Genomic DNA, 26,367 nt, shown 5'->3' on the forward strand with positions numbered 1-26,367 from the left:
TCAGATGACCTCAAAGACCTGCTAGGGACATAGGGCTGTAGCAGATCAAAGATGTAGGCAGGTTCCAGTCCATGCACAGCTCTGTAGGTCAAGACCAGGATCTTAAAATCAACTCTAAATTTAACAGGAAGCCAGTGTAACTGAGATAATAACAGTGTCACATGTGAGTACTTGGAGGATTTTGTCAAAAGCCTAGCTACAGCATTTTGCACAACCTGCAGACGATCCAGAGAACCTTTGCTTAGACACATAAACAGCGAATTACAATAATCCAAGCGTGACTCCTCCCAGCAGAAGGGAACCTTGAGTGAAGTGAGACGGGTTAGTGGCAGAGCAAGCTTACTATAGTCACGAATGAAACGTCAGTAAAAATGTGCAAAACCCAAGAAACTTTGGAGCTGCTTACGGTTTAATGGGGCAGGCTAGTTAATGACAGCTTGAGCCTTAGCTGGGTCGGCCCTGAGATTACCTTTTTCGATGATGTAGCCCAAAAAGGAAACAATAGTTACAAGAAACTCACACATCTCTCCTTTCACGAATAGACGATTATCGAGGTGGCATTGCAAAACCAGTCTGACGTGACATTCATATTCGGGGACTGAACGTGAAAAGATGAGGATGTCATCAAGATAGACGAAGACAAAGTGATTTATGAAATCCCAGAGCACGTGGTTGACTAAGGCCTGAAACACAGCTGGGACATTGGTGAGGCCGAATGGCATGACAAGATACTCAAAATGGCCTAAATGTGTGTTGAAGGCTGTCTTCCACTCATCCCCCTCCCTTCTTCTAACCAAGTGGTAAGCATCCGCAGATCCAGCTTAGTAAAGATTGTGGCTCCCTGGAGAAGTTCATATACTGAGGTCAATAGCGGCAGCGGGTACTTTTTCTTTGATTGTTATGTGAGACCCCGATAGTCAATGCACAGTCATAGGCTTTTGTCTTTCTTAGTAACAAAAAAGAAACCCGCAGCAACAGGGGATGATGACAGGCGAATTAGACCTGCGGCGAGAGACTTGTTAATGTTTTCTTCCATGCTTTCTCGTTCTGGCTGTAAAAGACTGTATAATTGGCTGGTTGGGAGTGGTGCACCCAGGAGAAGTTTCAGAGTGATTACCAGAGAGGGTTAAGGATATTGGCTCCGTAATGTGGGTGATTGGTTTCTCTCAAAATGTAAAAGAACCCACCCACCACTTTAATCACATTCTAGATCTTGTTTTAACATATGGCATAGAAACTGAACATTTAACAGTGTTTCCTGAAAACCCTCTCCTGTCTGATCATTTCCTGATAACATTTTCATTTACAATAATTGATTGCACAGCGGTGGAGAGTAGACTTTATCACAGTAGATGTCTTTCTGAAAGCGCTGTAACTAAGTTTAAGAATATAATCCACCCACTGCTATCATCTTCAATGCCCTGTACCAACATAGAGCAGAGCAGCTATCTGAATGCTACCCCAACAGAGGTCGATTATCTTGTTAATAATTTCACCTCCTCACTACGTACGACTCTGGATACTGTGGCTCCTGTGAAAACTAAGGTCTCTAATCAGAAGTACCTGACTCCGTGGTATAATTCTCAAACACGTACCCTAAAGCAGATGACTCGTAATCTGGAGAGGAAATGGCGTGTCACAAATTTAGAGGATCATCATTTAGCCTGGAGAAATAGTTTGCTGCTTTATAAGAAAGCCCTCCGCAAAGCCAGAACATCTTACTATTCATCACTGATTGAAGAAAATAAGAACAACCCCAGGTTTCTCTTCAGCACTGTAGCCAGGCTGACAAAAAGTCAGAGCTCTTTTGAGCCAACAATCCCTTTAACGTTAACTAGTAATGACTTCATGAACTTCTTCACAAATAAAATTTTAATCATTAGAGAAAAAATTACCAGTAATCATCCCACAGATGTAATATTATCTACAGCTACTCTTAGTACCATTGATGTTAAGTTAGACTCTTTTTCTCTAATTGATCTTTCTGAGTTAACTTCAATAATTACTTCCTCCAAGCCATCAACGTGTCTTTTAGACCCCATTCCAAAAAACTGCTCAAAGAAGTCCTGCCATTAATTAATTCTTCGATCTTAAATATGATCAACCTATCTCTAATGATCGGCTATGTACCACGGGCCTTCAAGCTGGCTGTAGTTAAACCTTTACTCAAAAAGCCATCTCTAGACCCAGCAGTCTTAGCTAATTATAGGCCAATCTCCAACCTTCCTTTCATATCAAAAATCCTTGAAAGAGTAGTTGTCAAACAGCTAACAGATCATCTGCAGAGGAATGGTTTATTTGAAGAGTTTCAGTCAGGTTTCAGAGCTCATCACAGCACAGAAACAGCTTTAGTGAAGGTTACAAATGATCTTCTTATGGCCTCTGACAGTGGACTCATCTCTGTGCTTGTCCTGCTAGACCTTAGTGCAGCATTCGATACTGTCGACCATAATATCCTATTAGAGCGATTAGAACATGCTGTAGGTATTACAGGTACTGCACTGCAGTGGTTTGTATCATATCTATCTAATAGACTCCAGTTTGTTCATGTAAATGGAGAGTCCTCTTCACACACTGAGGTTAATTATGGAGTTCCACAGGGTTCAGTGCTAGGACCAATTCTGTTTACATTATACATGCTTCCCTTAGGCAGTATCATTAGAAGACATAGCATACATTTTCACTGCTATGCAGATGACACCCAGCTCTATCTGTCCATGAAGCCAGATAACACACACCAATTAGTTAAACTGCAGGAATGTCTTAAAGACATAAAGACCTGGATGGCCGCTAACTTTCTGCTTCTTAATTCAGATAAAACTGAGGTTATTGTACTCGGCCCTGAAAAGCCTAGAAATATGGTATCTAACCAGATTCTTACTCTGGATGGCATTACCTTGGCCTCCAGTAAGACTGTGAGGAACCTTGGAGTCATTTTTGACCAGGACATGTCCTTCAATGCACATATTAAACAAATATGTAAGACTGCGTTCTTCCATTTGCGCAACATCTCTAAAATTAGAAATATCCTGTCTCAGAGTGACGCTGAAAAACTAGTTCATGCATTTATTACTTCCAGGCTGGACTACTGTAATTCATTATTATCAGGATGTCCAAAAAACTCACTGAAAAGCCTTCAGCTAATCCAAAATGCTGCAGCAAGAGTACTGACAGGGACTAGAAAGAGAGAGCATATTTCTCCTGTTTTGGCTTCCCTTCATTGGCTTCCTGTTAAATCCAGAATTCAATTCAAAATCCTGCTCCTCACATACAAGGTCTTAAATAATCAGGCCCCATCTTATCTCAATGACCTTGTAGTACCATATCACCCTATTAGAGCACTTCGCTCTTGCTCTGCAGGCCTACTTGTTGTTCCTAGAGTATTTAAAAGTAGAATGGGAGGGAGAGCCTTCAGTTTTCAGGCCCCTCTTCTGTGGAACCAGCTTCCAGTTTGGATTCGGGAGACAGACACTATCTCTACTTTTAAGATTAGGCTTAAAACTTTCCTTTTTGCTAAAGCATATAGTTAGGGCTGGACCAGGTGACCCTGAATCCTCCCTTAGTTATGCTGCAATAGACATAGGCTGCCGGGGGATTCCCATGATGCATTGAGTTTTTCCTTTCCAGTCACCTTTCTCACTCACTATGTATTAACAGACCTCTCTGCATTGAATCATATCTGTTATTAACCTCTGTCTCTCTTCCACAGCATGTCTTTTATCCTGTCTTCCTTCTCTCACCCCAACCGGTCGCAGCAGATGGCCGCCCCTCCCTGAGCCTGGTTCTGCCGGAGGTTTCTTCCTGTTAAAAGGGAGTTTTTCCTTCCCACTGTTGCCAAAGTGCTTGCTCATAGGGGGTCATATGATTGTTGGGGTTTTTTCTCTGTATCTATGAAGCGCCTTGAGGCGACTTATGTTGTGATTTGGCGCTATATAAATAAAATTGAATTGAATTGAATTGAATTGAATTGAATTGAATTGAATTTCCGGGAGACGCTGACCACTGAGGGCGGTGAATTGGAGTGAGTAAGCAACCGAGGCGTCAATGAAATTTTGCTCTGCCACAGAATCAATTAGTGCATGGAGCTGGTAGGAAACCGAGTGAACAGTTAGCTTAGCCGCAAGCATTAAACGTGGAGGGGACCATAAATAGGAAACCTCGCCAACCCGTACTCTCCTCTCTACTGGCGGGTGCAATCTTTTGGCTGTGCTGGACAAGAGATGGCAATATGGACTCTGCGGCCGCAGTAGAAGCACTCATCGGCCCTCCACCAACGTTGTCGCTCCTCAGGAGATGATCTGGAACGCCCATTTTGCATGGGTTGCTCACCCTCGTCCTCAGAATTCCTGTCCCGTTTTCCCACGCCACTACCTGCGTGTCATTTTCCCGCATCCTAGAGGCCTCTGGGAGTTGTAGTCTCTTGCTCCGCGACACGTGTTCATCCACCTTTACACACAAATTCATAATAGCAGAAAGAGTCACAGGCAATTCTCACAGTAGAAGCTCCCTTTTTAGCATAGGTTATTCAGTAGAGTACTTATCAACGCTGGCTGACCCCACCTGGTCTCCTCAGGCAAGGTCCAAAATTCAACCGAGTAGTCGGCCATGCTCCTTCCCAACACTGGAATTTAGAGTCCCATTTGTGTCAAAACATGACACAGAGCTCTTGTCTAAATCTCGATCATGGTCAGCTTTGCTCACTAATGCAATTGGTATATCGGTACGTTAGCATGGTGCTTTGTTACCAATAGGAGGCTTGTCTGCTATGATGATCAATAAATGAATGTTATTTATTTACTAATACCAGCTGTCTTTCTACACAAAGCAAAAATAATAACTGATCTTATAAAGCATTGAAAGCAGAACCAGCTGCATCTTGCCTCATAAGCTTTGTCTCCGATAACTTTACTGAGAAAGGCCCGAGGTTCATCTGCAATGTGCATATGTAAGCCACCAGAAAACAGTCTGAGATGAAAAGACAGATATCCCTTTGTTTTAATCTATGTCTATTTTTAGATTTGATGAGGTAAGCACTACTTGCCTTCCTTGTCAGAGCAGAACCCTGCAGGTAATGACCAAAATTCATTGAGGTCAGGTGACCTCAACAGGCCACCTTAGCTTACATGATGACTCACATGAACAATAGTTGGTCAGCAACCCTCAGGACCACCACCAAAGGGGACAATAGTTGTCAGTGAACAGGAGGGAGGACAAACACATAGGGATTTGCGTTCCTTTTATATGTATATATAATAAAAATAATTCCCCTCTTACCCCTTCAGATGGTCTATCCTCAAAGCTCGGGTCCTCTACCAGAGGCCCGACGGCTTGAGGGTCCTGCACAGTATCTTAGCTGGATCCTAGGACTGCGCTCTTCTGGACAGAGATCTCCGATGTTGTTTGCCACACCTAGTGCTCCAATTACCATTGGGACCACTGTTACCTTCACCCTCAACATTTTCTCAAGCTCTTCTTTGAGCCCTTGGTATTTCTCTAGGTTCTCATGTTCCTTCTTCCTGATGCTGATGTTATTGGGAACTGCTACATCTATCACTACGGCCATCTTCTTCTGTTTGTCTACCGCCACTATGTCCGGTTGGTTAGCCATCACCATTTTGTCTCTCTGTGTCTACAAGCCCCACAGGATCTTAGCTCGGTCATTCTCCACCCCTCTTGGAGGTGTCTCCCATTTTGATCTCATGACTTCCAGGCCATATTTAGCACAGATGTTTCTGTATACTATGCCGGCCACTTGGTTGTGGAGTTCCATGTATGCCCTGCCAGCTAGCATCTTACACCCTGCTGTTATGTGCTGAATTGTCTGGGGCTTCTTTACACAGCCTGCACCTGGGGTTTTGCCTGGTGTGGTAGAGCCTCAGGGTGCTGGACTTGGGGTGAACCCTCCATGCATTGTCAGGAGCTTCCTTGTCTTGATGTCAGTGGCTTCTATCTCCTCCTTTGGCCAGCTTATTATTCCAGCAGGGTACCTGATCACAAGCAGGGCGTAGATGTTGATAGCCTCAGTCAGCTGAGACTGCAAGACCAGGTTGACCAATCTGTGCACTGCCTGTATTGATTACAAGAAGGCCTATGACTCAATGCCTCACACCTGGATACTGGAATGCCTAGACCTATACAAGACCAACAGGGCCCTAAGAGCCTTCATCAGGAAGTCAATGGGGATGTGGTGGAGAACATTAAGCCCATAGCACAAGTCACCATCAAGTGCGGGATCTTCCAAGGAGATGCTCTGTCCCCACTGCTATTCTGCATAGGCCTGAACACCCTCAGTGAGATAATTGACAAGACTGTCTACGGATACCAACTACAGAATAAGACAAAATAAGATAAGATAAGATGTCTGAAGGTTCTCAGTCATCCAGGTCATCGTAGTCAAAGGAGCTTGCAAAGAAAAGCGTCTGGACTTCTTTAAGTTGCTTGAAGACGTTTTACCTCTCATCTGAGAAGCTTCTTCAGTTCAAAGGTCAAATGGTGGGGAGTCCCAGATTTAAACCTAGTGGGAGTATCCCCCCGCAGAGGGACAAAAGGACCCCCTGATGATGCTCTAATCGCCTGAGCCAAGGTGTGAAATTAGGTGTGGGTCCCAATCAGCCAGGGTTTTGGGTGTGCTCATTGTAAAACCTGGCCCCACCTTATCATGCAAATTCCTGAGGTCAGATGGCCCAGGATGTGAGTGGGTGTTAAGGCGTCTGGGGAGGGAACTCAAAACTGGATTATAGATGGCAGACAGTTGGTGTCGTAAACCACCGCCTCTGTTCAAAGATGGTCGCTCACAGTGGCATCCTCGAAAGAGTGACCTTTGTCCTTAAGATGCAGATGGACTGCTTCACAGACTTAACAATATCGTGTATGCTGTACAGTGCAGCGAGGAATGCCCAGACCTCTACATTGGAGAGACCAAACAGCCACTTCACAAGCACATGGCACAACATGGCTCAGGCGATTAGAGGATCATCAGGGGGTCCTTTTGTCCCTCTGCGGGGGGATACTCCCACTAGGTTTAAATCTGGGACTCTCCATCATTTGACCTTTGAACTGAAGAAGCTTCTCTGATGAGAGGTGAAACGTCTTCAAGCAGCTTAAAGAAGTCCAGACACTTTTCTTTGCAAGCTCCTTTGACTAAGATAAGATAACCTTTATTAGTCCCACACATGGGAAATTTGTTTTGTCACAGCAGAAAATGGACAGTGCAAAAGTTATATAGCAAAAATTAGAATACAATACAAATAATATACTGTACACAACTGTACAGAATAGAATAAAATACTATATACAGTAGAATAAAATATGCAATAGGATAAAAATAGAATACAAATGCTATATATAACTGAGTAAAAATACAACTTTGTCAGAAAAGAGTATTGCACTTAGTCTTATTGCACATGTGTGGATGTGTGTGTTTGATCAGCTGCAAAAGTCTTTGTTGTGGAGTCTGACAGCAGTGGGGAGGAAAGACCTGCAAAATCTCTCCGTCCCATATCGTGGGTGCCGCAGCCTGCCACTGAAGGAGCTGCTCAGTGCTGTCAGAGTCTCCTGCATGGGGTGGGATATGTTTTCCAACAGGAATGAAAACTTAGCCACCATTCTCCTGTCACTCACCACCTCCACTGGGTCCAGAGGGCATCCTAGAACAGAGCTGGCCCTGTGCATCAGCCTGTTCAGTCTCTTCCTGTCCCCGGCAGAGATGTTGCCGCTCCAGCAGACCATACCATAAAAGATGGCTGAGGCCACCACAGAGTCATAGAAGGTCTTCAGGAGTGGGCCCTTCACTCCAAAAGACCTGTGTCTCCGCAGCAGGTACAGCCTGCTCTGCCCTTTCCTGTAGAGGGCGTCTGAATTATGAGTCCAGTCCAGTTTGTTGATCAGATGAACACCAAGGTACCTGGAGCTGTCTACAGCCTCAATGTCCATACCTTGGATGTTCAGTGGTTGCAGTGGAGGATGCTTGTGCCTGCGGAAGTTTACCACCAGCTCCTTGGTTTTACTAGTGTTGATCTGGAGGTAGTTCAGCTGGCACCAGTCCACAAAATCCTGGTTCAGTCCTCTGTACTCCTTGTCGTCCCCATCAGTGATGAGGCCGACTATTGCAGAGTCATCAGAGAACTTCTGCAGGAAGCACTGGATGGAGTTGTGGGAGAAGTCTGCATTGTAGATGGTGAAGAGGAATGGGGCCAGAACCGTTCCCTGTGGGGCCCCCGTACTGCAGACAACCCCGTCTGACACACAGCCCTGAGTTATTACATACTGTGGTCGGTTGGTGAGGTAGTCCAAAATCCAGGTAGTATGGTGATGGTCCACTCCTGAGTTCTCCAGCTTGTCCTTCAGGACTGTGGGAAGAATGGTGTTGAATGGAGCAGTTGTCATCCAATTACATAAAATTTAGTATAACTAACTGTGACCACTGTTGCTATCACGATATTACTTGGATATTAACCGGTTATTATTTTGGTAATTGAGTGGCAATAATTTTATTACATACTTGTTTCTACCTTGTCACCCTTACCTAGAACTTTATTACTAAGCTGTATAAGAAAGTGCAACCAATAACGCTACTGAATTAGGGTAGACTGTGGGACTCCTGTGTCAGCTGTTGGTTACTGATAGGGCCAGCAGAATGCAGCTTTGACAATCATCTTTGCAAAAACACATATTCCATATTCCAGTCTACATGGTGACATGGTGATGTCATGAAAACTGTCAGACAGTGAGGTAAAAGCAATTTTCCATGCACAAAGAGTGCACAGTTGGGATAAGATGTTGTTGACTTTAACTGAGGACAAAACTGCATGGTACCGACTACAGAATGGAGCAGTTGTCAGCCACCTCCTGTACATGGATGACATCAAGCTGTATGCTAAGAGTAAACGAGACATCGATTCACTGAACCATACCACCAGGATATACAGCAATGATATCGGAATGTCATTCAAACTGGAGAAATGTAGTCGGATGATAACAAAGAGAGGGAAGGTAGTAAGAACTGAGGGGATCAAACTACCAGAAAGCAACATTGCAGACATTGGGGACAGCTACAAGTACCTGGGGGAAGAGGCGCTAGAAAAGCTGCAACCACCAAGTACCTGCAGAGGGCAAGGCAAGTCATGAGAAGTCAGCTGAATGGTAAGAACAAGATCTGGGCAATCGACAACTATGCCCTGCCCGTCAGGTACCCTGTTGGAATAATAAGCTGGCCAAAGGAGGAGATAGAAGCCACTGACATCAAGACAAGGAAGCCCCTGACCATGCATGGCAGGTTTCACCCCAAGTCCAGCACCCTGAGGCTGTACGCTAAGCGGAAGGAAGGAGGCCAGGGACTAGTGAGTGTCAGCACCATAGTCCAGGATGAGACAACAAACATCCACGAATACATCACGAAGAGCTTGTGCTCAGTGAATACCTCAGGCAGCAGAAACCCAAGAAAGGGGAGGAAGGCAAGGAACCATCATGGAAGGACAGACAACTGCACGGTCTGCACCACCGGCAGATAGTGGAGGTGGCTGATATCCAGAAATCCTACCAGTGGCCGGACAAAGCTAGACCGAAAGACAGCACGGAAGCACTAATCATGGCAGCACAGGAACAAGCACTAAGCACAAGATCCATTGAGGCTGGGGTCTATCACACCAGGCAAGACCCCAGGTGCAGGCTGTGTAAAGATGCTCCAGAGACAATCCAGCACATAACAGCAGGGTGTAAGATGCTAGCAGGCAAGGCATACATGGAACGCCATAACCAAGTGGCTGGCATAGAATACAGGAACATCTGTGCCAAGTATAACTTGGAAGTCATGAGATCAAAATGGGAGACGCCCCCACAGGGTGGAGAATGACCGAGCTAAGATCCTGTGGGACGTCCAGGACATGGACAAAATGGTGATGGCTAACCAACCGGACATAGTGGTGGTAGACAAACATAAGAAGACGGCTGTAGTGATAGATGTAGTGGTTCCCAATGACAGCAACATCAGAGAGAAGGAACACAAGAAGCTCGAGAAATAGTAAGGACTCAGAGAAGAGCTCGAGAAAATGTGGAGGGTGAAGGTAACAGTGGTTCCGTTGGTAATCGGAGCAATAGGTGCAGTGACTCCCAAACTAGACGAGTGGCTCCAGCAGATCCCAGGGACAACATTGGAGATCTCTATAGAGTGCAGTCCTAGGAACAGCTAAGGTACTGCGCAGGACCCTCAAGCTCCCAGAGGACCCAAGCTTGAAGGATAGACCGCCCGCAGAAGCGGGGATATATATACACCCTCCACATTATTTTTTTTCAGTAATTATATTTGAGATGACTGGAATCCAGCAGTCTGATTTTTGTGTTTATTTGTCTTTTCTCAAGGCGCTCCAGTTTAGTTATCACCACCAAAATCTTCTGGGGTGGAAAGTAAGTATTCATTGTCTTTTCTAAAAGTATGCATGTTTTCTCTCTCAGGTTGCCCACTCATCTCACTTTCTATGATGATGATGATTAATTATAAGAGAATGGTGCTGACAGATAGATACAACTATCTAGACCTTGAAGGCAATTATCAGAATCAAAATCAAAATCCTTAATAATCCCTAAGGAAATGGTGTGGTTACAATTGCTCCAAGACAACAAGAACAGCAACAGACTGAAATAACTTAATTGATACAACATGTAACAAAGTTCCAAGTATGAGAAATAGCTCTAATATGTGCAAGTAGCTTGATTATAAATTTCCAGAATATTACAGCAACTACATATATATGATTGACATTTTAAGATAAGATAAGATAAGATAAGATAGGGTAAGATAAGATAAGATAAGATAAGATAAGATAAGATAAGATAAGATAATAAACAAGATAATCTTCTTGTTGAGAACCGGTTCCCACTGTTTCAATTCCTTGGAATTGTTTGCCAGTTTTGCAAACGATTCCCTTATCGATTCCAGTCGCCCCGAATGACGTCACCACATTGCGGAGTGTCATTTACCTGGCAGGAAACACGGCGCCTAAGCGGCTCAAACGCTCAAAAGTTTGGTTATACTTTACGACAGGGGTGTCAAACTCAAATACACAGTGGGCCAAAATTCAAAACTGGAACAAAGTCGCGAGCTAACATTAATATTTATTGAAATATATTTATTCCTCCAGATATAAGAATGAATCATATCTTATGGACTCAAACACGTTTTGCTGAAAAACTGAATATGGAACAAGCAAAGCTTAATACTAAACCTAAACAATATATATATTAGCTGTATAATACCAGTAGGCCAGCTCTGATAGTAATTTGGTATGGCTTCGCGGGCCAAATGTAAGTAGGCTGCGGGCCAAATTTGGCCCGCGGGCCAGAGTTTGACACCTATGCTTTACGAGAACGGATGACAACAGGGCAACTTGCAGTAGTTGAAAAGTAGAGATTTCATTTAAGGGAGGAAACACTACGAATATGCAAAAGCATTTGCTCACAAAACACGCAATAACCTTAAATGAATGTCGTGTTTTTAATTCCGCTCTGGACTCGTGAATCTCAACCCAGCAGCAGCGGAAACGTTTGCACGTCCTCTCCCGTTAATGCGGCAGGTAAATAATCAACTAACAGTGCATATTATGTTAGCGCGATCTGCCTTATTACAAAACCTGCCATTACTGTGCGCTGCATTTAGGTGACCATGATGAGAGAGACAGACAGAGTCTGGCTGGCTCAGATGCTGGCAGTTCTCGCTGCAGTCTACCGGTAGCGTCTCCTTTCAGGCCAGGATAGACGAATGTCACCGAGCAGTGACTAAGTTTGTGGTCAAAGGCTTGCACCCATTTGCCACAGCAGATGCCCTGGACCTTGGATGTTCAGTGGTTGCAGTGGAGGATGTTTGTGCCTGTGGAAGTCTACCTCCAGCTCCTTGGTTTTACTAGTGTTGATCTGGAGGTAGTTCAGCTGGCACCAGTCCACAAAGCCTTGTGTCAGTTCTCTGTACTCCTTGTCGTCCCCATCAGTGATGAGGCTGACTATTGCAGAGTAATCAGAGAACTTCTGCAGGAAGCACTGGGTGGAGTTGTGGGAGAAGTCTGCAGTGTAGATGGTGAAGAGGAACGAGCCAGAACTGTTCCCTGTGGGGCCCCCGTGCTGCAGACGACCCTGTCCGACACACAGCCCTGAGTTCTCACATACTGTGGTCGGTCGGTGAGGGAGTCCAGAATCCATGTAGTGAGGTGATTGTCCACTCCTGAGTAGGGATGGGTATCGTTTAGGTTTTATCCGATACCAGTACCAAACTTTTGAAATGGTGCTGGTGCTTAAACGGTGCTCGAACCGGTGCTTAAAGAATGGAAGACACAAACTTGTCCTAAAACCTCTCATATTTAGCTATTTTTTTGTAAACAGATAACAATGTTAGCCTTTTCTGCAGCTATAGGGGATTTATGGTATCACTCTTGGCTGGAAGCAGTGCTTAATCAATGGAAAAAAACACAAACTTTGTCCAAAAACCTCTCATGTTTAGCTGTTTTCCACTGTTTTCTTTGGTCATTTTAGCCTTTTTGGCCAGGGCGAAGGGAGTATCTGCCATCAAACAAGAAGATAGCCGCATGTAACTATGACGTGTTTGCTAGTTCACCTTACATGCATTAATGTAATAACGTGGTTAGCCTACTCAGCGTAAATTACACACGAACAACATTAAGTTACTCACGCAGAGAAGAACGGCTGCTGCTGCCATCATCATCCGTCATCATTTCTGCTACACTGGCAGGGCTAGGGGCCAGGACTCTCCTCTTCGGGTTTTCGGGGGATGTTGCTAACTCCGGGTCAGATACCAGGCACCACACCCGCAGTAGACGTGCTCGGTGTGAGGTCTCGCAGCAAGCTATCAAATACAGTGCATTTCTCGGCTTTTAAAAAACGCTATGCGTCGCCAGGTGTTTCATCAGATTTGAGGTGTTCCCTCCTTTGCACAGTATCACCTTAAAGCACTTGTTGCAGGCTGCTGAGTTTGCATCTTTTACTGTGAAGTACAGCCAGACTTTGACCACTTCGCCTTGGGCATTTTTAATCTGTAGCTCTGCTCTAAAAGAAAGTACGTACCTGGGCCCGCCTACTACGCTTGCAAAGGTAAAATGATTGGCTAGAATCCAAAGTGTATGACATCACAGGAAAAAAAAAGCACCGAAATGTGCGTTGCTTTTCGGTCTGGTTACTACCGTTTATGTCAGAACCGGTGCCATCGTGGCACCGGATACCAGTACCCATCCCTACTCCTGAGTTCTCCAGCTTGTCCTTCAGGACCGTGGGAAGAATGGTGTTGAAGGCACTGGAGAAATCAAAGAACATGATTCTCACAGTGCTCCCAGCAATGTCCAGGTGAGAGAGGGAACGATGTAGGAGGTGGATGATGGCATCATCCGCTCCAATGCCAGGTTGGTAGGCAAACTGAAGTGGGTCCAGTGATGAGCTCACCAGGTGCCGAAGCTGAGCCAGGACCAGCTGCTCCAGGGTCTTCATCATTCGTTTTACTCTAAACTGTAAAACTTTATTTGTTATTTTCACAGTAAATGCAACTATTACACTGTGTACGGTGCATCAGATAAAATTGTAGCAGGAATGACTTCCTGTGTTGTTCAGTTGTGCATTTGCCTAATCTCAGTCTCTCACTGAACATGCTCCAATGACTGGCTAATAGTTATTGACTGGGTGGAAGGTATTGTCCAACATTGTCTTTATCTTGGACAACGTCTGCCTCTCCGACACCACACAGTAATGGAGGCTGGAGTCCAGTTCTATCTCCACAAGATTTGTAGCTAAACGGATCAGTTTATGGAGTCTGTTGATATCTGCAAACTTTAACCAGCTACCCCAGCATGCAACAGCATGGGAAAAAGGCAAATACTTTTCCAAGGCTATCTAATCTATCTGTAGTGTTGTTAAAAAGTACTATTTTAAATTTTGAATTTAATTTATTATGTTTTTTTTTCAGAGCAGAAATGGAGAGAGGATTATCTAGAAAACATATACTTGAAGGTAAGATTATTAGCTACAACTGTGAATTTGAAATCTTTTCCCCCAGTATGCAAACATTGATCGTTTGCATACTGGGGACCAGTGTTGGTCAAGTTACTTGAAAAAAGTAATCAGTAACTAATTACTGATTACTTCCCCAAAAAAGTAATCCCGTTACTTTACTCATTACTTATTTTCAAAAGTAATTAGTTACTTAGTTACTTTTTAAAAACACGATTTACAACCTGAATAGGTGATAAAGCAATAGATCTTTCAGCCCAATTCTACTTTTTCTACATAATCCATCATATAAAATGTAATCAAATGGAAAAGTCTCTTTTTTTAACTTGTTTTATCAGTTTTAATCTTTTAACTTTATACATCAAGCAAAAATTTAATTATATGCAACATTCTCTGACTTGAATAAATTAGTTTGACATTTAAACCTATTTTCTACACATTCCAGCACATAAAATAAAATATTATTTTGTGTTTACACTCAGTCTTTCAAATAGATGCAAGTAAAACACAGCAGAAAATGAATAAAGTCAAAGACTCAGCGGTCCTGTTGCTCTATTTTCACCTGTAAAGCAGGACTGCGGTAGGCGGAGGTTTACCCAGGTGCAGGTGTGCCACGGTCAGTTGAAGAATCCGCGAGTTTCTCTGTGAATTTGTGCTTGCTTGGACGTTTAGGGGGGTTTTTTTTGCTGTAAAAAGAAGTTTTCTTCCCACGCACGATGGACGCTAATGTTTTTGTCACTTTTTATGGAATCAAACTCAAAGTAAGGTCAGTACTTCCATGCTTTAAACGCTGCACGCTCATACTCTCTCCCACAATCGATATGTGATCCATTGTTGATCTGCACACAGGTGTTGTCACTGACGGCGCACTCGCTTACGTCACTGTCGTGAGACATTCTCGCAAAAAATCACGGTTTTAGTAACGCAGTAACGCAGCGTTCCTACGGGAACGTAACGGTAATCTAATTACCATTTTTGCAATAGTAATCCCTTACTTTACTTGTTACTTGAAAAAAGTAATCAGATTACAGTAACGCGTTACAAGTAACGCGTTACTGCCCATCTCTGCTGGGGACATAGTTTTGTTTTCTTCTTTATCACCAATTACGTTTTTAGTGTGTTTTTCAAAGAAAAGCAATTCATAATTACGTGAGAATTAGATGCTTGAAAATGAGGGAAAACAATTTTCTAAGCATGGAAAATAAAAATATTGGTTTGTTGAATGTCTCCAGCACCAGACCTGGGTTTAATTGCATTTTAGAAAATAGCAGAAACTATTTTTAAACATATGTTTTAAATTTTTAAATAAATGATTTAGTTAGCATTTTAGCTGTGATTGTGTTAGATTATCCAGTTGTACATAACAGTGGGAATAGGTTTGTCTACAATTTTTGTACATAGACCCATAAATGCTTGTGAAATTGTTTTATTTAATCCACTGAAATCGAGCAGACAGTCTACACTTGATTTGTATCTTTACTGATTAATTTAAAATCTCTTGTCAAAACATGCCTTGACCTAAATATTAGAATAGTTTCTTAGCAGGATAGACTTAAAATGACGTCTGATGATTTGAAAAGATACGTAATGTCTGAAAGCTAGTATCAACTAGTCAGATGTTTCTGTCTGATGTCAGACTAGCAAAAATATATCTATACAATTAATACACCCATTGCATAAGCTTGTTCCACATTGTTGGCAATAACTTGTTCCTTGTAGGAATATATATATATATACAGTGGGGCAAAAAAGTATTTAGTCAGCCACCGATTGTTTAAGTTTCCCCACCTAAAATGAGGACAGAGGTCAGTAATTTGCACCAGAGGTACACTTCAACTGTGAGAGACAGAATGTGAAAAAAAAAATCCATGAATCCACATGGTAGGATTTGTAAAGAATTTATTCGTAAATTAGGGTGGAAAATAAGTATTTGGTCAATAACAAAAATACAACTCAATACTTTGTAACATAACCTTTGTTGGCAATAACAGAGGTCAAACGTTTACTATAGGTCTTTACCAGGTTTGCACACACAGTAGCTGGTATTTTGGCCCATTCCTCCATGCAGATCTTCTCGAGAGCAGTGATGTTTTGGGGCTGTCGCCGAGCAACACGGACTTTCAACTCCCGCCACAGATTTTCTATGGGGTTGAGGTCTGGAGACTGGCTAGGCCACTCCAGGACTTTCAAATGCTTCTTACGGAGCCACTCCTTTGTTGCCCAGGCGGTGTGTTTTGGATCATTGTCATGTTGGAAGACCCAGCCTCGTTTCATCTTGTCACGGTTTGCCGGGGCAAGCCGTGTGGAATATTTAACGGACCCAAGATGCAGACTGCTTAAGTGGAGGATGAGCTTTATTTACAACCGGATAAGAACAACAAAAGGGGTGGCGAGAAACAGAACGGTAAAAACTCTAAACTGGGAAAACTAAACTAAACACAAAACCAGAACACTAACGAGGGTACCTTGCAGGGAGAATGACCAGGAAGCTGGAGGAATAAACACAGAATGGCGGCGAGGAAAATAACGCAGACGAACCAGCAACTACCATGACAGAAGACACAACTTAAATACACCCAGAGAACACAGGGAGATTACACGCAGGTGGGGAACACAGCTGGGAGTGATTATCGTGACGAGACTAGGGAGGCAAACTGAAAACACTCACATAAGACGCAGACCTTCACAATAAAACAGGAAACACATACACGCAATGACATAACACACCAACTTAACACAGACTGGGGGACACAGAACATAGGAACATGAACAGAAGAATACAAACACCCAAGGTAACCGAAACCACAGAATACTAATAGACTAAACATAAACACGGAGTCGCAGACTCCGGACCATGACAGGACCCCCCCCTCAAAGGCTGGCTCCAGACAGCCCAACAAAAAAACAGCCAGAAAAAACAGAAAACAACCCGACCAGGGCGGGCGTCGGGGGTCCAGGACGGAGGGCTCGGGGCAAAACAAAACAGGAGCACCAGAAGGTCAAAAGACAAAAACAAAAACACGAGTCCAAAACCAAAGAGGTCAGGGGGCCGGCCAGCACAGGAGTCCAAACAGTTCAGGGGGCCGACCGCGCGGACGGCAACGGCGGCGTCGTGGACACAGTTCGGGAGGCCGACCGCGCGGAAGGCAACGGCGACGACGACAGCACCGGTCCGGGGGCCGACCGTGCGGAAGGCAACGGCGACGACGACAGCACCGGTCCGGGGGCCGACCGTGCGGAAGGCAACGGCAGCCACTCAGGCGAAGAGGGTCCGGGGGCCGGCCGTGCGGAAGGCAACGGCGGCGACGAAGGAGACGACGGAGCAGTTCAGGGGGCCGGCCGTGCGGAAGGCAGCGGTGGCGCCCCAGTGTCAAGCGTACTGGCCGAGGCCCGGTGGGCACAGGACCAGACGGACCAGACGAGGCCGGACCAGACGGAGCACAGGCTGGAGCTGGACCAGGCGAAGCACAGGCCGGAGCTGGACCAGGCGAGGCTGCAGAGGCTGAGGTCGGACCAGGCGAGGCTGCAGAGGCTGGACCAGGTGAAGCACAGGCTGAAGCAGGACCAGACGAGGCTGAAGGCTCTGAGGCTGGACCAGATGAGGCTGAAGGCCCTGAGGCTGGACCAGACGAGGCTGAAGGCTCTGAGGCTGGACCAGACGAGGCTGAAGGCTCTGAGGCTGGACCAGACGAGGCGGAAGACACGGGGGCTGGACCAGATGAGGATGATGAAGCGCAGAGTGAGCGAACGCCAAGTGACAGCGCCACCAAGCATGATGAAGCTGCAGCAGGCGAGGATGATGATGAAGATACAGCAGGCGAGGATGATGATGAAGATACAGCAGGCGAGGATGATGATGCAGCTGCAGCAGGCGGCTGAACGGGCTCCTCGGGCCCCCCAGCCGACGAGGCAGGAAGCTGAACGGGCCCCTCGGACCCTCCAGCGGAGGCAGGAGGCTGAACGGGCCCCTCGAATCCTCCAGCGGAGACAGGAGGCTGAACGGGCCCCTCGGACCCTCCAGCGGAGACAGGAGACGAAGGCCGGAGCAGTCCCTCGGACCCTCCAGCGGAGACTAGAGACGAAGGCCGGAGTGGTCCTACGGACCCTCCAGCAGAAGTCATCACTAAGCCAGCAGTCATGGAGTCCTCTGGCAAACACGAAGGCAACTGGCAATGCACTGAGCACGGGCTCTGCACAGGCAATGCTGACATGGCGCAGTTCTCAGGTAGCTGCTTAGACTTCAGGGGTCCAGAATCAGCTGGGGACTGAGACCTAGCCTCTGGGGAAGCCCTGGAGCGGCAAACTGTGCCAATGGCGGCTGAACCATGAAAAGCACCTTGAGGTGAAATTAAACTTTCTCCCTGCATGGAGTGAATGAGCGAAACCGGTGATACTGGAGCCAGAGCTACGGGTAGCGGGGGCACTGGAGCTACTGGGGCCGGCGCGACAGGCGGCACTGGAGCTACTGGGGCCGGCGCGACAGGCGGCACTGGAGCTACTGGGGCCTGAGCTACAGGTTGCTCTGGAGGCGCGGGGGCCTGAGCTACAGGTTGCTCTGGAGGCGCGGGGGCCTGAGCTACAGGTGACTCTGGAGGCGCGGGGGCCTGAGCTACAGGTGACTCTGGAGGCGCGGGGGCCTGAGCTACAGGTGACTCTGGAGGCGCGGGGGCCTGAACTGAAAGTGGCACTGGAGACTGAGCTGAAACAGGCACTGGAGACTGAGCTGAAAAAGGCACTGGAGACTGAGCTGAAACAGGCACTGGAGACTGAGCTGAAAGCGACCCTGGAGACTGAGCTGAAAGCGACCCTGGAGACTGAGCTGAAAGCGACCCTGGAGACTGAGCTGAAAGTGACCCTGGAGACTGAGCTGAAAGAGGCTGCTAACTGAGCTGAGAGTGGCTCAGGCGACAAGCTGTTCATATCATTATCTGCCGCACAGAACACAGCCCCTGAATGAACCGTCACACAGTCCGAAAACGGAAAAGAATCCTCACTCACCACAGCCGGCGATTTAGAAGTCCGAACGTCCGGCTGTGGGGTGGCGCGACGGCGCGATCGACGTTTCTTCCCCGCAGATGGCTCCGACGGGCCGGGCAAAATCACGTCCGGCGAGTCGGGCTGCGAGGTAGTAGTGGCGGAGAGAAGGTGTGGTGTGAGGTGGAGAAAGGCCTGTATGGTCGGGGAAAGCGATTCCAATAGCCATGGCAGGCCGGAAAAGAGCCGTTGCAGCCGATCTTCCGCTGCGCGGCGAAGCTCTTCCGGGGGGTGTTCCAGCCATAGGCTGATAAGATTCTCCACAGTGAAAATGATATCGTCCTTTAGCTCCTCAGAAGGGTTGAAAGCTGCTGGGTCCATAGTGGCTGGTTCATACTGTCACGGTTTGCCGGGGCAAGCCGTGTGGAATATTTAACGGACCCAAGATGCAGACTGCTTAAGTGGAGGATGAGCTTTATTTACAACCGGATAAGAACAACAAAAGGGGTGGCGAGAAACAGAACGGTAAAAACTCTAAACTGGGAAAACTAAACTAAACACAAAACCAGAACACTAACGAGGGTACCTTGCGGGGAGAATGACCAGGAAGCTGGAGGAATAAACACAGAATGGCGGCGAGGAAAATAACGCAGACGAACCAGCAACTACCATGACAGAAGACACAACTTAAATACACCCAGAGAACACAGGGAGATTACACGCAGGTGGGGAACACAGCTGGGAGTGATTATCGTGACGAGACTAGGGAGGCAAACTGAAAACACTCACATAAGACGCAGACCTTCACAATAAAACAGGAAACACATACACGCAATGACATAACACACCAACTTAACACAGACTGGGGGACACAGAACATAGGAACATGAACAGAAGAATACAAACACCCAAGGTAACCGAAACCACAGAATACTAATAGACTAAACATAAACACGGAGTCGCAGACTCCGGACCATGACAGGACCCCCCCCTCAAAGGCTGGCTCCAGACAGCCCAACAAAAAAACAGCCAGAAAAAACAGAAAACAACCCGACCAGGGCGGGCGGCGGGGGTCCAGGACGGAGGGCTCGGGGCAAAACAAAACAGGAGCACCAGAAGGTCAAAAGACAAAAACAAAAACACGAGTCCAAAACCAAAGAGGTCAGGGGGCCGGCCAGCACAGGAGTCCAAACAGTTCAGGGGGCCGACCGCGCGGACGGCAACGGCGGCGTCGTGGACACAGTTCGGGAGGCCGACCGCGCGGAAGGCAACGGCGACGACGACAGCACCGGTCCGGGGGCCGACCGTGCGGAAGGCAACGGCGACGACGACAGCACCGGTCCGGGGGCCGACCGTGCGGAAGGCAACGGCGGCCACTCAGGCGAAGAGGGTCCGGGGGCCGGCCGTGCGGAAGGCAACGGCGGCGACGAAGGAGACGACGGAGCAGTTCAGGGGGCCGGCCGTGCGGAAGGCAGCGGTGGCGCCCCAGTGTCAAGCGTACTGGCCGAGGCCCGGTGGGCACAGGACCAGACGGACCAGACGAGGCCGGACCAGACGGAGCACAGGCTGGAGCTGGACCAGGCGAAGCACAGGCCGGAGCTGGACCAGGCGAGGCTGCAGAGGCTGAGGTCGGACCAGGCGAGGCTGCAGAGGCTGGACCAGGTGAAGCACAGGCTGAAGCAGGACCAGACGAGGCTGAAGGCTCTGAGGCTGGACCAGATGAGGCTGAAGGCCCTGAGGCTGGACCAGACGAGGCTGAAGGCTCTGAGGCTGGACCAGACGAGGCTGAAGGCTCTGAGGCTGGACCAGACGAGGCGGAAGACACGGGGGCTGGACCAGACGAGGATGATGAAGCGCAGAGTGAGCGAACGCCAAGTGACAGCGCCACCAAGCATGATGAAGCTGCAGCAGGCGAGGATGATGATGAAGATACAGCAGGCGAGGATGATGATGAAGATACAGCAGGCGAGGATGATGATGCAGCTGCAGCAGGCGGCTGAACGGGCTCCTCGGGCCCCCCAGCCGACGAGGCAGGAAGCTGAACGGGCCCCTCGGACCCTCCAGCGGAGGCAGGAGGCTGAACGGGCCCCTCGAATCCTCCAGCGGAGACAGGAGGCTGAACGGGCCCCTCGGACCCTCCAGCGGAGACAGGAGACGAAGGCCGGAGCAGTCCCTCGGACCCTCCAGCGGAGACTAGAGACGAAGGCCGGAGTGGTCCTACGGACCCTCCAGCAGAAGTCATCACTAAGCCAGCAGTCATGGAGTCCTCTGGCAAACACGAAGGCAACTGGCAATGCACTGAGCACGGGCTCTGCACAGGCAATGCTGACATGGCGCAGTTCTCAGGTAGCTGCTTAGACTTCAGGGGTCCAGAATCAGCTGGGGACTGAGACCTAGCCTCTGGGGAAGCCCTGGAGCGGCAAACTGTGCCAATGGCGGCTGAACCATGAAAAGCACCTTGAGGTGAAATTAAACTTTCTCCCTGCATGGAGTGAATGAGCGAAACCGGTGATACTGGAGCCAGAGCTACGGGTAGCGGGGGCACTGGAGCTACTGGGGCCGGCGCGACAGGCGGCACTGGAGCTACTGGGGCCTGCGCGACAGGCGGCACTGGAGCTACTGGGGCCTGCGCTACAGGCGGCACTGGAGCTACTGGGGCCTGAGCTACAGGTTGCTCTGGAGGCGCGGGGGCCTGAGCTACAGGTGACTCTGGAGGCGCGGGGGCCTGAGCTACAGGTGACTCTGGAGGCGCGGGGGCCTGAGCTACAGGTGACTCTGGAGGCGCGGGGGCCTGAACTGAAAGTGGCACTGGAGACTGAGCTGAAACAGGCACTGGAGACTGAGCTGAAAAAGGCACTGGAGACTGAGCTGAAACAGGCACTGGAGACTGAGCTGAAAGCGACCCTGGAGACTGAGCTGAAAGCGACCCTGGAGACTGAGCTGAAAGCGACCCTGGAGACTGAGCTGAAAGTGACCCTGGAGACTGAGCTGAAAGAGGCTGCTAACTGAGCTGAGAGTGGCTCAGGCGACAAGCTGTTCATATCATTATCTGCCGCACAGAACACAGCCCCTGAATGAACCGTCACACAGTCCGAAAACGGAAAAGAATCCTCACTCACCACAGCCGGCGATTTAGAAGTCCGAACGTCCGGCTGTGGGGTGGCGCGACGGCGCGATCGACGTTTCTTCCCCGCAGATGGCTCCGACGGGCCGGGCAAAATCACGTCCGGCGAGTCGGGCTGCGAGGTAGTAGTGGCGGAGAGAAGGTGTGGTGTGAGGTGGAGAAAGGCCTGTATGGTCGGGGAAAGCGATTCCAATAGCCATGGCAGGCCGGAAAAGAGCCGTTGCAGCCGATCTTCCGCTGCGCGGCGAAGCTCTTCCGGGGGGTGTTCCAGCCATAGGCTGATAAGATTCTCCACAGTGAAAATGATATCGTCCTTTAGCTCCTCAGAAGGGTTGAAAGCTGCTGGGTCCATAGTGGCTGGTTCATACTGTCACGGTTTGCCGGGGCAAGCCGTGTGGAATATTTAACGGACCCAAGATGCAGACTGCTTAAGTGGAGGATGAGCTTTATTTACAACCGGATAAGAACAACAAAAGGGGTGGCGAGAAACAGAACGGTAAAAACTCTAAACTGGGAAAACTAAACTAAACACAAAACCAGAACACTAACGAGGGTACCTTGCGGGGAGAATGACCAGGAAGCTGGAGGAATAAACACAGAATGGCGGCGAGGAAAATAACGCAGACGAACCAGCAACTACCATGACAGAAGACACAACTTAAATACACCCAGAGAACACAGGGAGATTACACGCAGGTGGGGAACACAGCTGGGAGTGATTATCGTGACGAGACTAGGGAGGCAAACTGAAAACACTCACATAAGACGCAGACCTTCACAATAAAACAGGAAACACATACACGCAATGACATAACACACCAACTTAACACAGACTGGGGGACACAGAACATAGGAACATGAACAGAAGAATACAAACACCCAAGGTAACCAAAACCACAGAATACTAATAGACTAAACATAAACACGGAGTCGCAGACTCCGGACCATGACACATCTTCAAAGTTCTCACTGATGGAAGGAGGTTTTGGCTCAAAATCTCACGATACATGGCCCCATTCGTTCTGTCCTTAACACGGATCAGTCGTCCTGTCCCCTTGGCAGAAAAACAGCCCCATAGCATGATGTTTCCACCCCCATGCTTCACAGTAGGTATGGTGTTCTTGGGATGCAACTCAGTATTCTTCTTCCTCCAAACACGACGAGTTGAGTTTATACCAAAAAGTTCTACTTTGGTTTCATCTGACCACATGACATTCTCCCAATCCTCTGCTGTATCATCCATGTGCTCTCTGGCAAACTTCAGATGGGCCTGGACATGCACTGGCTTCAGCAGCGGAACACGTCTGGCACTGCGGGATTTGATTCCCTGCCGTTGTAGTGTGTTACTGATGGTGACCTTTGTTACTTTGGTCCCAGCTCTCTGCAGGTCATTCACCAGGTCCCCCCGTGTGGTTCTGGGATCTTTGCTCACCGTTCTCATGATCATTTTGACCCCACGGGATGAGATCTTGCGTGGAGCCCCAGATCGAGGGAGATTATCAGTGGTCTTGTATGTCTTCCATTTTCTGATGATTGCTCCCACAGTTGATTTTTTTCACACCAAGCTGCTTGCCTATTGTAGATTCACTCTTCCCAGTCTGGTGCAGGTCTACAATACTTTTCCTGGTGTCCTTCGAAAGCTCTTTGGTCTTGGCCATGGCGGAGTTTGGAGTCTGACTGTTTGAGGCTGTGGACAGGTGTCTTTTATACAGATGATGAGTTCAAACAGGTGCCATTCATACAGGTAACGAGTGGGGGACAGAAAAGCTTACAGAAGACGTTACAGGTCTGTGAGAGCCAGAGATTTTCCTTGTTTGAGGTGACCAAATACTTATTTTCCACCCTAATTTACGAATAAATTCTTTACAAATCCTACCATGTGGATTCATGGATGTTTTTTTTCACATTCTGGTTCTCACAGTTGAAGTGTACCTCTGGTGCAAATTACTGACCTCTGTCATCATTTTAAGTGGGGGAACTTGCACAATCGGTGGCTGACTAAATACTTTTTTGCCCCACTGTAGCTGATGACAGTGACGGGGGGAGAAAACTGTTATGCGGGGGAAGAAACCGTTCCGGATCCGAGTGAAGGATCTAGAGCTGGTGCATGACTTCTGGCTCGCCGACATTCAAGACCAGTGCATCATTGGCCTGGATCTGCTGAGCCGCTGGGGGGCCTGCGTCAACACCGCAAAGCTGGCTATCACTCTTGGCGGAGAGACTTTTGCTCTCCAACGCGGCCAAAAGCAGGGAGCGGGGACCAGACGAGACAGGCGTTGGGCAGCTGCCGCTCAGCAGATTTCGAATGCCGGTGGTCATCTCCACTCGCCTCAGCCTCTCAGCCTGACAAACCTCCTTCGACTGAGACCATCGAGGCTGTTGATGACCTTTGGCAGCGCAGCAGCGTAGGCCTCAACGTCGACCAGCGCCAGCGGTTGAGGTGCCTCCTGGACGAGAATGTGGACATCTTTGCCGCCAGTGACAAAGACTGCAGGCAGACGAGTCTGGTCCAGCACACCTTCGACACCGGCTCTGCTCAGCCCATCCGTCTGCGCCCACACCGGCTGCCCCTCTCGAAACGGCAGGTAGCGGAAGAGAAGATCCGTGAGATGGCTGCGGCTGGGGTGATCGAGCCATCCAATAGCCCATGGGCGGCACCCGTGGTTCTGGTGGGGAAGAAGGATGGCAGTCCGAGGTTCTGCGTGGACTTTTGCCGTCTCAATGCAGTCACCAAGAAGGACTCGTACCCGCTGCCGTGGATCGACGAGGCCCTAGATTACGTTACCGGCTCCAGTTGGTTCAGCTCCCTCGACCTACGCAGCGGTTACTGACAGGTGGAGCTAGCCCCCGACGCAAGGCCTAAGACTGCATTCACCATTGGATAGGGGCTGTGGCAGTTCAGGGTCATGCCATTTGGGCTCTGCAATGTGCCAGCGACGTTTGAGAGGCTGATGGAGAGGGTGCTCGTGGATATCCCTCGTAGCCGCTGCGTTGTGAGCCTGGATGACCTGTTGGTGCACGGTGGCGACTTCGACAGTGCACTGTCTCACCTGAGCGAGGTCTTGAGTGCCATCCGACGAGCTGGGCTGTGGCTCAACCCTGCGAAATGCCGCCTGTTGGTGAGAGAGACCACGTTCTTGGGCCATGTGATCAGCGCTCGAGGTGTCGCCACTGACCCCGCAAAAGTGGCTGCGGTCCAGGACTGGCCGACTCCCTCGAACGTCCAAGAACTGCGGAGCTTCCTGGGCCTAGCCTCCTACTACCGTCGGTTCATCAAAGGGTTCGCGACAATGGCCAGCCCCCTCCACCGCCTGGCTGACAAGGGACAGGTGTTTGGCTGGGGGGATGCCTGTGCTGCGGCTTTTGCACAGCTGAAGGAGGCCCTCACCAGAGCCCCAGTTCTGGCCTACCCCGACGCAACCTTTCATTGTGGACACTGATGTGGGGTCGGGGCGGTCGGGGTGGTCCTCTCCCAGCAAGACGAGGCTGGAGAACGGGTGGTGGCGTACTTCAGTTGTGACTTGGGGCGAGCCGAGAGGAACTACTGCATGACCCGGCGGGAGCTGCTGGCCGTAGTGCTAGCGGTGCGGCACTTCCAGCCATATCTGCACGGCTGTTGGTTCCTCCTGCGCACTGACCATGCATCTCTGACTTGGCTCCTGAACTTCAAACACCCAGAAGGGCAGGTGGCCCGCTGGCTGGAGGTCCTTCAGGGCTATGACTTCGAGATCCAGCATCGGCCAGGTCGACAGCATGGCAAGGCTGATGCCCTCTCCAGACGGCCCTGCATAGCCGTCGAGTGCCGCTACTGCCTGCGACAGGAAGAGCGGGACCAGGAGGTGCTGGGGGTGGCTACTGCTCAGGCCACAGCCGGCGGAGGGGGGTGGCTCCTGTACCGGAGATGGCGGGCCCCCGGTCAGGGCAGAGATCTCCTGCAGCTGTTGGTGCCTCGGTCGCTGCGGTCACAGGTGCTTGAGCTAGTCCACGGCTCGGTGGGGGCAGGACACTATGGGAACGCCAAAACTCTCCGCCGCCTCAGGGGACGGTTCCACTGGCCTGGCTGTCGACGGGATGTGGAACTTCATGTGCACTGCTGTGACACCTGCACGGCACAGAAGGGCCGCTCCACTGCCCCCCTTCAGCAGTACCTGGTGGAGGCCCCAATGGAAAGAGTGGGAGTGGACGTCCTAGGGCCTTTCCCCGTCACAGAGTCAGGGAACCGGTATGTGTTGGTGGCTATGGACTATTTCACGAAGTGGCCAGAGGCCTAC

The 26,367-nt window shown here is 48.8% G+C and overlaps 1 protein-coding gene across 1 annotated transcript in view; it reads left to right on the forward strand.

The window, feature by feature from the left end:
- Nucleotides 1-26,367, forward strand: part of LOC113013133 (voltage-gated potassium channel subunit beta-2-like) — a 280,115-nt gene that overhangs the window by 109,480 nt on the left and 144,268 nt on the right. The window contains exons 7-8 of the mRNA XM_026153786.2: nucleotides 10,357-10,401; nucleotides 13,955-13,998. Coding sequence (XP_026009571.1) covers nucleotides 10,357-10,401; nucleotides 13,955-13,998 — 89 coding nt within the window. The remainder of the gene's footprint in view (nucleotides 1-10,356; nucleotides 10,402-13,954; nucleotides 13,999-26,367) is intronic.

The sequence above is a fragment of the Astatotilapia calliptera genome, chromosome 20 (genome assembly GCF_964374335.1).
Source record: "Astatotilapia calliptera chromosome 20, fAstCal68.1, whole genome shotgun sequence".
Lineage (NCBI taxonomy): Eukaryota > Metazoa > Chordata > Actinopteri > Cichliformes > Cichlidae > Astatotilapia > Astatotilapia calliptera.